The sequence below is a fragment of the Octopus sinensis genome, linkage group LG4 (genome assembly GCF_006345805.1).
Source record: "Octopus sinensis linkage group LG4, ASM634580v1, whole genome shotgun sequence".
Taxonomy (NCBI): Eukaryota; Metazoa; Mollusca; class Cephalopoda; order Octopoda; family Octopodidae; genus Octopus; species Octopus sinensis.
This window is the reverse complement of record NC_043000.1, coordinates 10,988,077-11,003,440: the sequence shown is the minus strand read 5'-3', so window position 1 is coordinate 11,003,440 and position 15,364 is coordinate 10,988,077. Positions and strand designations below refer to the sequence as shown.

The following is a 15,364-nucleotide window of genomic DNA, read 5'->3' as shown; positions in this document are numbered from 1 at the left end:
TTGAAACAAAGCCAGAGTATCTTAACAAAAATATGGTAACGAGTTAACCTGCAGCATAAATGATAGGTGACACTGAGACCAACAACCAAACTGTTGGTAATATTGATTTCAAATTTTGGCACAAGGCCTGCAATTTCAGTGGGGGGGGGGTGCAGTAAGCTGATTATACCAACTCCAGTGCTCAACTGATACTTATTTTATCAACCCCAAAAGACTGAAAGGCAAAATCAACTTTAGCAGAATTTGAACTCAGAACACAAAGGTAGACAGAATGCCGCTAAGCATTTTGCCCAAGGTGCTAATGATTCTTCCAGCTCACTGCCTTAACTGTTGATAATACTGATTTCAAATTTTGGCACAAGGCCAGCAATGTTAGGGTAGGGGATAAGTTGATTACATCGACTCCAGTGCTCAAGTGGTACTCATTTTATCAACTCTAAAAGGATGAAAGGCAAAGTTGACCTCAACAGAATTTGAACTCATCATATAAATATATGAAATGTTGCTAAGCATTTTGCCTGGTGTGCTCACAATTCTTTTCTACTCTAGGCACAGGGCCTGAAATTTTGGGGGGAGGGGGCTAGTCGATTAGATTGACCCCAATATGCAACTGGTACTTAATTTATCAACCCCGAAAGGATGACAAGCAAAGTCAACCTCAGCGAAATTTGAACTCAGACAAAATACCTATTTCTATTTCTTTACGACCCACAAGGGGCAACACAGAGAAGACAAACAAGGACAAACGGATTAAGTCGATTATATCAACCCCAGTGCGTAACTGGTACTTATATAATCGACTCCGAAAGGATGAAAGGCAAAGTCAACCTCAGCGGAATTTGAACCCAGAACGTAGCGACAGACAAAATACCTATTTCTTTATTACCCACAAGGGGCTAAACACAGAGGGGACAAACAAGGACAGACATAGGTATTAAGTCGATTACATCGACTCCAGTGCGTAACTGGTACTTAATTTATCGACCCCGAAAGGATGAAAGGCAAAGTCAACCTCAGTGGAATTTGAACTCACAACGTAGCGACAGACAAAATACCACTAAGCATTTCACCCAGCATACTCACAATTCTGCCAGCTTGCCACCTTGAATTGATTGCTGATATTAAGATCTATAACAAAAGCTGATGGAGATAGTATAATCTATAGTGTAATCACATCATGCACAGCATTATTCTGCTGGTCACATGTTTTCAAGTTTCACATATTTATTTAACAACTATTAGATACAACTATTAGATAACAACTATTAGATAGCAAAAATTAGATACACAATGGAACAAAATCGAAGATATAATCAAAATTCTTAACATGTTGAAACAAGTTCATGTGATATGAATTAAACAAGTTGAACTGCTATTCAATATTTTCAGGACACTAAGATAGCAAGCTGGTAGAGTCATTAGCATGCCAGGCAAAATACTTAAAAGCATTTTATCCATCTTTACGTTCTGAGTTCAAATTCTGCTTAGGTTAACTTTGCTTTTCATCCTTTTGGAGTCAATAAAATGAGTACCAGTTGTGCACGGGGATCAATATAGTCAGCTTACTCTCCTCTCTTGAAATTTCTGGCCTTGTCTCAAAATTTGAAATTAATATTAATGGGGACGCCAAAACATCTAAAATTTTAGCCTTTTCTACATTTGCTTTTTGAGGCCTCTTAATCCTAGACTTTGGTTTCATGTTTGGAAGTTTTCTCTAATTCTTTGTAACATTCAGCTATGAGAACCAAGTCACAAGCATTCAAAAGTTTCTATGGACAGCCAGTCTTAAACTCTTGTTATGGACTGAGAATCAAATGTATAGCATAACTAAAGTGTGTGCCATGCAGGGCAGCCCTTTCATTTGTCTCCCACTCCTTTTATGCTTATACTTCTTTTTTTTTTTTCTTTGTGCCTTTAGCCCTCCAATGCAGAGTATAGGCCACTTATAGTTGAATTCTATGTCATATAATTTTTGGCTTCTGCACTTATACTCTACCATGAACATCCCTCTTTCTCTAGTTCCTTTTGTGTTGATCTCCGCCACAAGTTCTTAGGCCTACCTCTCCATCTATATCCATCCGGTTTCCACTGTAAAGCACTTTTCGCTACATTCAGTGTTTCTTTTCTAATTGTGCTACCAATCCACTTCCACTTTTTCTTAAATATCTGCTCCCTAATCGAAACTTGATTTGTTCTTTGCCATAGCTCCATATTGCTTATGTGTTTGGGCCATCTAATTTTAAGTATACTACGCAAGCATCTGTTGATGAATGATTGTATTTGCTTATTTGACTAAACTGTTGTTCTCCATGTCTCATCCCCATACAATAACACTGCTTTTACGCTATATATATGCTTATACAGCAGACCCAAAATTGCCACCCCCATAAAAACATTATCAGAGGCAGACTGCCTCCATTGCTTCATCCCAGACCCAATTATGCTACTTAATCAAATTTTAGTGACCATCTTTCCCTCACTGAACTCATTTTGCTGATAGTATCTTTGTACATGGCATGCACAAGCTTCCAAATCTACACCTAGTTTTCTCAACCACCACCAAACTATTGAATGGGACAACCTGTGAGAGACCACCTTTAGATCAGCAAATGCTAACTACAGTAGCTTGTTTTAGCTAAGAACTCCCATAGTTAGCTGCATCACTAGAAGAGCACTGGTGATACTCACTCCAGGCAGAAACCCAAACTGCATTTCATCTAAATTAATACTCTTTCTAATCAGTTATTTTCACAACTTAACCCCTACAAGTTCGATGCTTCTTTAGTTGATTCTTTCCACAAATGTTTGTATGTATGTTTCTCATGCCTTACTAACTACTTCAAAATGGTGCATCATTGTGTGTGTGTGGGGAGGTGAACTATTTTCATTTTCAGACTCCCCATATCTCAAAGCATATAATACTACACTTTTCATGGAAAACTGGGGAGGCTGGAACACTCAGAAATTCACCGACCTCAGTGTGGGGGAGGGGGTGCATGGCCTAGTTTCCTAGTCACCTTTCGCCACTGTATGACACCTCCTTATCCTACCTGTCTGACTGTAAGTAATAAGCACTAAGCACATGTCCTACATCAGCAAATATTTTCAGCGTTTGGTGTCTATCTCTGATAGTCCAGCTACTTTGTTTGTCTTCTTCATATCCTTTATCATATTTTCAACCATAGCATTAAACCTAATTCTTACTTCTGGAAACCAAACAGTATTCTCAGTGTGAGCACTGGTTTATGAGGAAACTCACTGGGAGATAGAAAGAGTAGATATTTATAGAGTTCTATAGAAGAAATTTTACAAACTAAGAAAAAAAAAGTGGAAATTGTTAAGCTAGAAAATACAATAGAGTCATACATACATTCACTTCATTAGTTATATAACTAAATAAAGCAGGAGTGGCTGTGTGGTAAGTAGCTTGCTTTCCAACCACATGGTTCCGGGTTCAGTCCCACTGTGTGGTACCTTGGGCAAGCGTCTTCTATTATAGCCTCGGGCTGACCAAAGCCTTGTGAGTGGATTTGATAGACGGAAACTGAAAGAAGCCCGCCGCATATATGTATGTATGTATATATATATTTATGTGTGTGTATATGTTTGTGTGTCTGTGTTTGTTCCCCCAACATCGCTTGACAACCGATGCTGCTGTGTTTACGTCACTGTAACTTAGCGGTTCGGCAAAAGAGACCGATAGAATAAGTACTAGGCTTACAAAGAATAAGTCCTGGGGTTGATTTGCTCGACTAAAAGGTTGTGCTCCAGCATGGCCACAGTCAAATGACTGAAACAAGAAAGAGAGTTAAAAAACAAAAAGAGTACTGTAAACATTGTATAGTAAAAACAAAATGCAAAAGAGCTATAAAGGTCAAGCTTTAAGCAGTAACCTACATTAGAATATTTAAATATTTATAATGGTTAGTTGAATATCGTTTCTATTATAGAGGCTATAAATAAAACTTGTTAAATAGGCTAAAAGGTTAAAGACAAAAAAAAAGGAGTAGAACCTCAGTTTCTGGTCTTGGGATAAAAACTGGGGGCTGCATCTTTAAAGTTAGGTCGCAGAAATCCCATTCTCCAATAATGTATTGCAATGGAATTCTGAAATAGAGAGGAAAAAGGCAAGTTATAGATTTATTTTTACAGTCACAAAACCATTTCTGAGAATGAAAGAACATTAGCAAACATATTCTTTAAAGTAATTAAAATATAGTTAGTCATTAAGGTAATATCTTATTCCACTACATAATCATTTCTAGTTCGAGGTAATCCATACTGGAGAAGTGTTGTTATACCAAGGCTCCTGTAACTCAAACGACTTTTAGGCTTGTATTGAAGTCAGAAAAGGTTGGTAGTGGGGAGTAGCAGAGGTTGTTGAGGTTGTAGACTCACAGCTAAGTCATAGAGTAATTAAGTGCTGGTGTGTGTTGTACCTTGAGGAAGAGCTGGCTTGAGTAGTAACTCTGATGTGAAAGGAAAGGACAGGAGGTTGAGAGCTGGAATATGGTGTAAGTATTGAATGAGGAGGAGTAAGCAAGCAAGTATGTTGAGAAACAACATCAGAGAGCCTGGTTAAGATAGGAGCAAATGGTGGCATGCAAAGTTTCATAGCCTGGTCTATGGAAAGTGCTGTGCCACTGGAAAACAATTCCTCATTCAAGCAGTTTACAATGTCCTACTGAGTCCATCCAGCTTGCTCTGCTAATGAAATGGTGGCACCACTAGCTTTCTTTCCCCAAGTGCTGAGACCCTAAAGTACATCTTCATTAGTTGTCTAAAATCTAAAAACCTTGGATAAGGTTCACTACTAGTGGATACAACACCAGGTCCTGATGTCATAGCAGACACCAACATCAGCAGAATTAGCCATTTAGGCACTTCTGCCCAACAAAAGAAGACTATCACTATTGTCAAAGCAAGTGCGAAGATGATGCCAGCTGCCAAGTCCATTGTGCCAGGTATACAAGCAATAGCACAAGACTGGGAGCTGAAAGCCAGCCTAGGAAAGCAGCTGAAGTTCACAGAAACTATTGCCTTAACATAATTTAGGTAAGATATGGTGCTGATCTTGAAAGCATCCAAGCAAGTAATCATGTTGGATCATTCCAGTCTGTTGGAGGACCAAACTAAGGAAGCAAATAGAGAGAATGAAATGTGCAAAGCTGGTGGGGTTATGTTGAGATAAATGGATGGTAAGCAAGGTGTGATTCCATTGTGGTTGGGTTCAGCAGGTTTAAAGGACAGTCACTTTGCCCAGAATGCTAGGCATCACAGGGGTCACTAGGGAGAAGGCCACAAAATAGTTATGCAGGCAGGAGAGGTTGCTTTAAGGTAACCATAGATCAGGAGGAGTGGGTCCTGGAAAGGGTGGTGCTAACCAGATAGCAGCTAGAGCTTGATCAGCCCTGGCTGGTTCACCTGGGTGAGGGTGTCTGATTACTGAAAGATTCAAAGCAACCAATGACCCCCAGGAAACATTACTGACAATGTGTCCAGATGCATTACAGGATAATGATGATTATCATCAGCATTTAACATCCATTTTCCATGCTGGCATGGGTTGGATGGTTTGACAGGAGCTGGTTAGCTGGAGAGCTGCCCTGGCTCCATGTCTGTTTTGGCATGGTTTCTATGGCTGGATGTCCTTCCTAATACCAACCACCTTACAGAGTGTAGTGGATGCTTTTACACAGCACTGACATGAAAGTTTTCACATGGCACTGACATGGGTACTTTTTACATGGCACCAGTACCCATGGACCTACAAGATGAAATTACTTAGCTAAAGAGGGATGCCTGGGACATGCTTGTATGCAAGGACAACCACAATTTCCCTTAGTTTGACATGTCTTCTCAAGCAGAGAAAACCACCAGAAGTCTGAGTCCCTTGTCTTCTCCTTGAGGCCCAACATCTGAAGATCCTTTCTCACTACTTTATCCCACACATTCCCTCCACAATGAGAGATTGGCACTTTTTAATGCAACTGTCTTCATTCATATGCATTACATGACCATACCAGTGCAGTCTTCTCTCTTGCACACTACATCTGATGCCTCATATTCCAAGTTTTTCTCTCAAGACACATTCTGCTGCATATGCACACTGACATTACCCACCCAACGACACATACTGGCTTCATTTCTTTCAAGCCTTCAGATATCCTCAATGGTCACAGCCCATGTCTCACTGCCATGTAGCATAGTTGTTCACATACATGCATCATACAATCTACCTTTCACTTTGAGAGAGAAGCCTTTCGTTACTAAAAGAGGTAGCAGCTCTCTGCACTTTGCTCAGTCCATTCTTATTCTAGCAGCAATTCTTTCCAAACAACATCCACCACTGCTAACTTGGTCACCTAAATGATGAAAACTGTCTACTACTCCTAAGGATGCCCATTGACATTAGAGTGAGTCTAATTTTTGGACATTCCTGGTGTTTAATGTGCCTGCACATCTGCCACATATAAAGACTGCTTTCTATGGAAAAAAATTATGCTGAATAAGATTGAAAGTTTTTTGTCTTTCAGAATGATTCAGCTCTGGTGTTGAAAACATGTAATGGGCAAAAATTACTTGATTCCTGGGCAGTCACTAATCTTCCACAAAATAGTTCCCTGTTCTTACTTATGCTACGTACTTTTAGAATACTCCACTCTACAGCTGAATAAGTGACCTACATAACAGAAAAAGTTAACTACTAAAGAACCTTCCAAGTCCATCTTTCCTCCAGTTTCATCACCCCCTATTCCCTATACCTAGAAATGTTGTGGAGATAGAGTCCTCATGCACCTCCTCCATGGGGTCCTATCAGAAGCAATCATCATTAACTTTCCTGCAGGATTCCCAAACACGGCCAACTGAAATTATGGATATCATCCAAACATCTTGTTCTTGGCCTACTCCTAGGGCTCCTGTTGGTTGGCTTGGATCGAAGAATCCATCTTGTAATTATTTCCTGAGACATTTTAACCACATATCATTATTAACCACAATCATCATTTTGATGATTATCATTTAAAAATTTTGATGATCATCAATCATCATTAAATTATCATTAATCACAATCATCATTAAAATTACCATTTTAATGATCAGCATTGTTAAAATCATCATTAACTTTTCTGGTGGATTCTCAAACGTGACTAACTGAAATTATGGATATTATCCAAGCATCTTGTTCTTGGTCTACTCCTGGGGCTCCTGTTGGTTGGCTTGGATCAAAAAATCCATCTTGTGATTCTTTCCTGTGACATTTTAACCACATATCCATAGTACTGGAGCTGTGATCTCCCAATACAGATGAAAACTTTACCAACAACAACTCCCATACATTGTTCCATTCAAAGTCCTTCTATCAGCTTTCCTGAAATTGCACTGTATTGTTTCAGTACCTACAGTTCACATTGAATACACTGCATGCAATGCCTACTTACATTTTTTATAGGTATCAAGCATAGCATAGCCATATGGCAGTTAAGACCTTTCTTTCCTACTTGAAAGATAAAACAATATTTTTCTTTGCTATGTTCAGCAAATGAAAACTAAGTCATCAGCATACAGAAGTTTCTATGAACAATCAGTTTTAACTCTTTAGTATTTAAACCAGCCCTATCCGGCCAAAATATTTCATCTGTTTTATATTCAAACTGACCAGATCCAGGCTCCCACACCTACCCTACAATGTTATTCTACATTAGGTAATTACACCATCAAGATCTTGAAGATATGAGATAATGCATGATTAATTCAAATCAATGGGAATCAATAGGCATTATGTTTGATAGAATAATCTGAACACTAAAGGGTTAAACACTTTGACAAGTTTTAAATACTTGGGAGTAATAGAATACTAGAAATAAAATTACATGAGAACACTGCTCATATAACAAGAGTGGAGCAGATGATAACCAAACACGTATACAGTCAATATCTTATCTAATACATGCAAACAAAGGCCAAGTGACTGATTTTTAAGCCTTGATGCACAGACACATTAAAACACAATAATGTACCAAGTTATTTCTTCTCTCTCTCTCTCTCTCTCTCTCTCTCTCTCTGCAATACCCAAACCACAACTCTGATAGGACACAAATACAAAATACTAAAGATGAGAGACAAATACATCACTGAAAATCTTCAGGCAGAACATATGCACTCTGCACACCACATCACTGAAGACAGCTAGACAGTCCACTCTGTCTCTGTAAAACCTTGTTCAAAATATGTTGAAAAGAACTAGTTTACCTGTGCATTCTCTTTTCACAGTTCAATTTAACTTGGGTAACTTGATCTGGGGTAAGGGTAACAGAACTGAGCACATTGTGTAACTGTTGAGAGAATAAAGGAATTAGGATGAAGGCAAACGCAACAAGGCACACTAAGCAACACAGCTGGATATAAACAACAACACAACTGTACATACAAGTATACATAACAGGACATAAAGAAACTAACAAAGCTGGACAATACAACTGGACAAAGAAATGAAGCAGAATGGGCAACGTGATGTAGCTGGACGAAATGATGTAGCTAGATAGAGTAATAAAGCTGGACAAAGTAATGGAACTGGACAGAGTAATGTAGATCATCATCATCATCATCATCGTTTAAAGTCCGTTTTCCATGCTAGCATGGGTTGGACGGTTCAACTGGGGTCTGGGAAGCCAGAAGGCTGCGCCAGGCCCAGTCTGATCTGGCAATGTTTCTACAGCTGGATGCCCTTCCTAACACCAACCACTCCGTGAGTGTAGTGGGTGCTTTTTACGTACCACCTGCACAGGTGCCAGACGAGGCTGGCAAACGGCCACGATCGGATGGTGCTTTTTACGTGCCACCTGCACAGGTGCCAGACGAGGCTGGCAAACGGCCACGATCGGATGGTGCTTTTTACATGCCACCTGCATAGGTGCCAGACGAGGCTGGCAAACGGCCACGATCGGATGGTGCTTTTTACGTGCCACCTGCATAGGTGCCAGACGAGGCTGGCAAACGGCCACGATCGGATGGTGCTTTTTACGTGCCACCAGCACAGGGCCAGATGAGGCTGGCAAACGGCCACGATCGGATGGTGCATTTTATGTGCCACCGGCACGGAGGAATGTAGGTGGAGAGACAAAATAATCTAGCTGGACAAACAAAGCAACATATCTGAACATACAAAGTAGGGCAGTTGAACAGATAAAGCAATAGAATAAAGCAATAGAATAATAGAATAATGTAATAATTAGTGAGAAGAATCAGAAAAAAATTATTAAAACTTGTTGCATTTAAAATACAAATATTGCTTATTATCTTGATAAGAAAAATAATTTTCAAGGTAACCGTGGTACCAGTGATGCTTTTATTTTTGTTGTTGTTTTTGGTGTTTATTGATGTGAAAAACCAGCCTGAGCTCTCAATTTAAGTGTTATCATTTGTTATCAGAATAAATATAAATCAAGACCTATGAAAATTGATATCAATGAAAACTGATATCTCATGAAAATTTTGACCCAAATTCCTGATTAAACAATAAAGGCTCTTGTTACTTTATTTTAGCTTTTGGAATGCAGGTATATAAATCACTTCTTTAACCCTGAAATACACTGCCTTTGTTTCATTTAATTTTGAAGAATTTAGTAAAAAAAAATCTTTGCTGTCAACAGCTGTTGTGCGAAACAGAAATTAACATAAAATTTTGAAGGAAGGTTTTAATGTAAATCCCTTTAAAACAGGAAGTTTGAATCACAGGACCAAGGGTGGTCTCAGATAGGTTGGTATTAAGAGGGTTAAAAGAATGTGATTTACCTGAAATTCATGCTGCATCACATAAAGGCTCTTCATTGGATTGCGTTGGATAGCTTTAATTGGAAAGTGTTCCTGAGTAGGCTTGCAGTAGCATAACTCTGTTTAGTTAGGATCACAAATGGTTATGTGAGATTAACCTTTAGCAAATGACATTTTCTCAAGAATTGCCCTGTTACTACAAGGGAGAAAATTCATAGTGACATGATGCACCTACAGCATGCTAAAGGTTAAATGTTGCTAGGTCACTAAAGTATCAATACTTGACTGTAGAATATTCTGGAGATGCTCATCAATGTAAACTGTGTCACTTGGTATAGGACAGATATGTATACAGTCATATCATGTATTTTTTTTTCTTGAGCCCCAAGATTCATAAGGTCAGTTTACCTAGTTTCCATGATGTATAAGTGACCAAAATCAAAGCATTCCCTTGAGGAATATATGCTTGTCTGTTGCAGGATTCAAGACCAGCAATTTTTGAGGGGAAGGAACAAGTCTATTACATTAACCACGTCTCCCCAGCACTTGACTGCTTTATTTTATCAACTCCAAAGCATGGTCGTCGCTAAGGGAGTGCACTGGACAATGCTGCCCCATCACTATTCAATGGTGCATCTTCAGATTTAAAGTGATACTCTTATTTCAAAACTCTACTTTAGCATTATTACAAATTAGTGCCCACCCAGAATATTCTGAAGCAACCCCAAGCACCAAAGTCTGGTGACAGGCCTGTCCTGAGGGGATGAAAGGCAAAGTTGACCCCAGCAGGATTTGAACCGAAAGCATAAAGAGCCTGAAGAAAAGCTACTACAGTAATCCCTCGACTATCACGGGTGTTATGTTTCAAATTCCCCACAATAGGTGAAAAATCCGCAAAGTAGAAACAGTAGGTGTGGGAGTGGCTGTGTGGTAAGTAGCTTGCTTACCAACCACATGGTTCTAGGTTCAGTCCCACTACTTGGCACCTTGGGCAAGTGTCTTCTACTATAGCCTCAGGCCGACCAAAGCCTTGTGAGTGGATTTGGTAGATGGAAACTGAAAGAAGCCCGTCGTATATATGTATATATATATGTATGTATGTATGTATGTATGTATGTATGTATGTATGTATGTATGTATGTATGTATGTATGTATGTATGTATGTATGTATGTGTGTATGTGTGTGTGTGTGTGGTTGTGTGTGTGTGTGTGTGTGTGTGTTGTGTGTGTGTGTTGTGTGTGTAAGTTTGCATGTCTGTGTTTGTCTCCCCAACATTGCTTGACAACTGATTCTGGTGTGTTTACGTCCCCGTAAATTAGCAATTAGGTGAAACAGACCAATAGCATAAGTACTAGGCTTACAAAGAATAAGTCCTGGGGTCGATTTGCTCGACTAAAGGCAGTGCTCCAGCATGGCCACAGTCAAATGACTGAAACAACTAAAAGAGTAAAGAGAGAGTACTGTACTGTATATTTTTTAATTATTTTTATAATTTCATCATCATCATCATCGTCGTTTAACGTCCGTTCTCCATGCTAGCATGGGTTGGACGGTTCGACCGGGGATCTGGGAAGCCAGAAGGCTGCACCAGGCTCCAGTCTAATTTGGCAATGTTTCTACAGCTGGATGCCCTTCCTAACGCCAACCACTCCGTGAGTGTAATATATATATATAATATACATATATATATATACATATATATATATATATACATATACGTATATATCATCGTCGTTTACGTCCGTTCTCCATGCTAGCATGGGTTGGACGGTTCGACCGGGGATCTGGGAAGCCAGAAGGCTGCACCAGGCTCCAGTCTAATCTGGCAATGTTTCTACAGCTGGATGCCCTTCCTAACGCCAACCACTCCGTGAGTGTAGTGGGTGCTTTTTACGTGCCATGCAAAACATCACCATGGAGGAACTGATGTAAGCCTAAATAATGAACTGTGACAGGTGAACCGCGATATGGTGAGGGATTACTGTAACCATTTTTTTCAACATGTTAATGCTTCTGTCAGTTCATGTCTTTAGTAAGATTATCCTTTAGGTGTGGAGGCACATGGCTTAGTGGTTAGGGTGCTGGACTCATGATCACAAGATTGTGGTTTCAATCCTTGGACCAGGTGATGCATTGTGTTCTTGAGCAAAACATTTAATTTCCCATTGCCACTCAACTGGCAAAAATGAGTAATCCTGCGGCAGACTGGCATCCCATCCAGGTGGGGAATATATACGCTGTGGAAACCAGCCCTCTGTGTCTATATCACTCAAGAAGGAACTTTATTTATTTATTTTTTTAGTTGCATAAAGTTAGGGCCTTGTGGTTAAACCATGATGCATTTGGCAGTTTGGGGTGAAGGATGAACTGACAAGCTTTGTTATAGTTATGACACATCAGGATCTGCTTATTACTCTTTTGCAAGTTGCTAAAAGACAATATATTTTTTTACTACCCACAAGGGGCTAAACACGGAGGGGACAAACAAGAACAGACAAATGGATTAAGTCGTTTACATCGACCCCAGTGCGTAACTGGTACTTAATTTATCGACCCCGAAAGGATGAAAGCAAAGTCGACCTCGGCAGAATTTGAACTCGGAACGTAACGACAGACAAAATACGGCTACGCATTTCGCCCGGCATGCTAACGTTTCTGCCAGCTCACAGCCTTTTGCTAAAAGCAGAAGACCTCCTATTAAGATGTAATGAAGATTATGAATAGCACAATTCATTAGCATAATAGAAGATGGTTGATGGTCTGTCGTCAATTATTAAAGTACAAATAGAACACACACACAGATATCTTAAACTTCAACCAGAGAAAGGTCATTTGATTGATTAGTATAAAATCCCTCCCATTTCTGATCCTCCGTCTCCTCTCCTTATTTTTTCTCCCTCTATTGTATTGGCCTCTGTTCCTCAGAGTGAACTTTTCATTTGCCTCCTCCATTCCTGGTTATTCCTCTCCTCTGCTCTCCATCCTTGTTGTAAGAATGTGTATAGGTGCAGGAGTGGCTGTGTGGTAAGTAGCTTGCTTACCAATCACATGGTTCCGGGTTCAGTCCCAAAGCATGGCACTTTGGGCAAGTGTCTTCTACTATAGCCTCGGGCCAATCAAAGCCCTGTGAGTGGATTTGGTAAACGGAAACTGAAAGAAGCCCGTCGTATATTTGTATATGTGTGTGTGTGTGTGTGTGTGTGTGTGTGTGTGTGTGGTGTGTGTGTGTGTGTGTGTGTGTGTGTCCGCTGTGTTTGTCCCCTCCAACATCGCTTGACAACCAATGCTGGTGTGTTTACATCCCCGTAACTTAGCAGTTCGGCAAAAGAGACTGATAGAATAAGTACTAGGCTTACAAAGAATAAGTCCTGGGGTCGATTTCCTCGACTAAAGGCGGTGCTCCAGCATGGCTGCAGTCAAATGACTGAAACAAGTAAAAGAGTAAAAGAGTGAAGGTTTTTGCTGCATGGTAAGAAGCTTGCTTCCAGGTTCAGTTCCACTGTGTGGCACCTTGGGCAAGTGCCTGCTACTATTATCCAGGTCCAATCAAAGCCTTGCCAGTGGATTTGGTAGATGGAGATTGAAGGAAGCCCATCTTGTGTGTGTGTGTGAACTATTGCCATGACATTGTGTAATGATGGTAATTAAATTAATCATCATTTTTTTTCATTCTTCCACAAAAAATACATCATGCGATAGTTGTGACTGTCGCTGTCATACAAGCAGTGTTACTGCAAATCCTCAAGTATAGTCCACCCTTGAGTATAATATGCAGGGGATATTTAGGGAGCAGTACCTCTGAAAAACCTAAACCTTGTGTATAATATGCACCCCTTCTCTAACTTGAGTCAAGGAGGTCTATATAACGTCCTTGGTTTGTAAAACTGTATACGTTAATGTCCTTTATTATTATTGTATATACAGCATAATACAAACATGTAGCTTTTTTGTGCATTTTTTTTGCAGAAAATAAAGAAATAACAGTAATAACGTTTAATAAATGTTGCTTATTGCAAGTTATGGATGATTCTTTTATGACTTCATTGCTTTCAGGCTTAGCTTAAGGTATTTTCGCGTCCGACATCACAAAATGCATCTGAATAAACATTGCCGGACAGAAAATAGAGACTCGGACATTGCTTAGAAAATAATTTTCATTTTTAACCTCATGTATAGTACGCACTAGGGATTTTGACCTTTAAATTTTGGAGAAAATATGCAGATTATACTCGAGGATTTACGGTATACATTTCCAATATTCTGCAAAAACATGTCTGACCATGAGCATTCAAGGAAACCAGCTGGATCTGCCACAAACATTGTCAGATTTTCCCAGAATGTGATCAACCTGGTGTGCTTTTGATCAGGTATCTGAAGACATGGCAGTCACCAAGCAGAAACCTTAGTCATGCCAAGTTCATTGTGCAGAATATTCTCAACTCTCTCACAGGATATGCCAATAGCTTTGTCTATTTGATTTATAGTCAATCACCTGTCAGCCATCACCATATGATGAACACAATCACTGTTTTTCTTGATGGTGGTAGACCCTGGATCATCTTGAAGACTCTCCCCTCCTCTCCTAAATTCAGTGCCCACTTTTGTATTGTTGATAAATCTGGAGTATCATCCCTTAATGTAGCAACCATGGGGAATAAATCCCTTTTTTTTTTTTTTGTAGGTATTTGATAATACCAAGATGCCAAATTTTTGTCCATTTTCAAGAGAAGTAGCTACAAGTTACTTTTGAAGTCTTCCTTGAACAGTCATATGTCAGTTTACCTGAAAAGAAACAATGCAGATATTAATAAGAAGGGTTAAAATTAATGCATGCAAGATTTCACAGCTCTAGTATCACCTTTTCATAGTCAACTTATGAACTTTTCAGTCAACCCTTCTACTCTAGCCTCAAGCTGACCAAAGCCTTGTGAGTAGATTTGGTAGACAGAAACTGAAAGAAGCCCATTGTGTGTGTGTATGTGAGTGCATGTATTTGTGAGTCTGCATTTGTCCCCACCCCCACCCCACCCCACCATCAGTTGCCAACCAATGTTGGTGTGTTTACATCTCTATAACTCAGCGGTTCAGCAAGAGACCAACAGAATAAGTACTAGGCTTACAAAGAATAAGTCCTCTGGTCGATTTCTTTTGACTAAAGGCAGTGCTCCAGCATGGCCAGTCAAATGACTGAAACAAGTAAAAAAGAATAGAGAGAATATATATATACATATAACCCATGCTAGCATGGAAAATGGACGCTAAACGATGATGATGATATATATATATATATATATATATACACACGCACACACACTCGCATATATGTGTGTATTAATTGAATAAATATTACACTTTGATCTTAGCCAAAAGGCCAAGAAGCAATTTTTAATAGAATAAATACCAGGTGTGTGTGTGTATATATATATATATATATGCACACATACATACACATATTATACTCTTGGTCTTCAGCTTTATTAGTGTTATTTTAATGTCTTTATCGAAGCTGTTTTGTTGCATCCTGTGACCTTTACAGTGACTCTCTATCCCATCTCACCTTCTGTTCAACAAGAGGAGAAACATGGAAT

The 15,364-nt window shown here is 39.4% G+C and overlaps 1 protein-coding gene across 2 annotated transcripts in view; it reads right to left on the bottom strand.

Moving 5' to 3' along the window:
• LOC115210233 (MTRF1L release factor glutamine methyltransferase) overlaps positions 1-15,364 on the bottom strand; it is a 69,190-nt gene that overhangs the window by 24,144 nt on the left and 29,682 nt on the right. For both annotated transcript variants that reach the window (XM_036501758.1, XM_029778707.2), the window contains exons 3-4: positions 8,254-8,336; positions 4,014-4,107 (exon numbers count right to left, since the gene is read on the bottom strand). In XM_036501758.1, the coding sequence (XP_036357651.1) occupies positions 4,014-4,107; positions 8,254-8,336 (177 nt within the window). The remainder of the gene's footprint in view (positions 1-4,013; positions 4,108-8,253; positions 8,337-15,364) is intronic.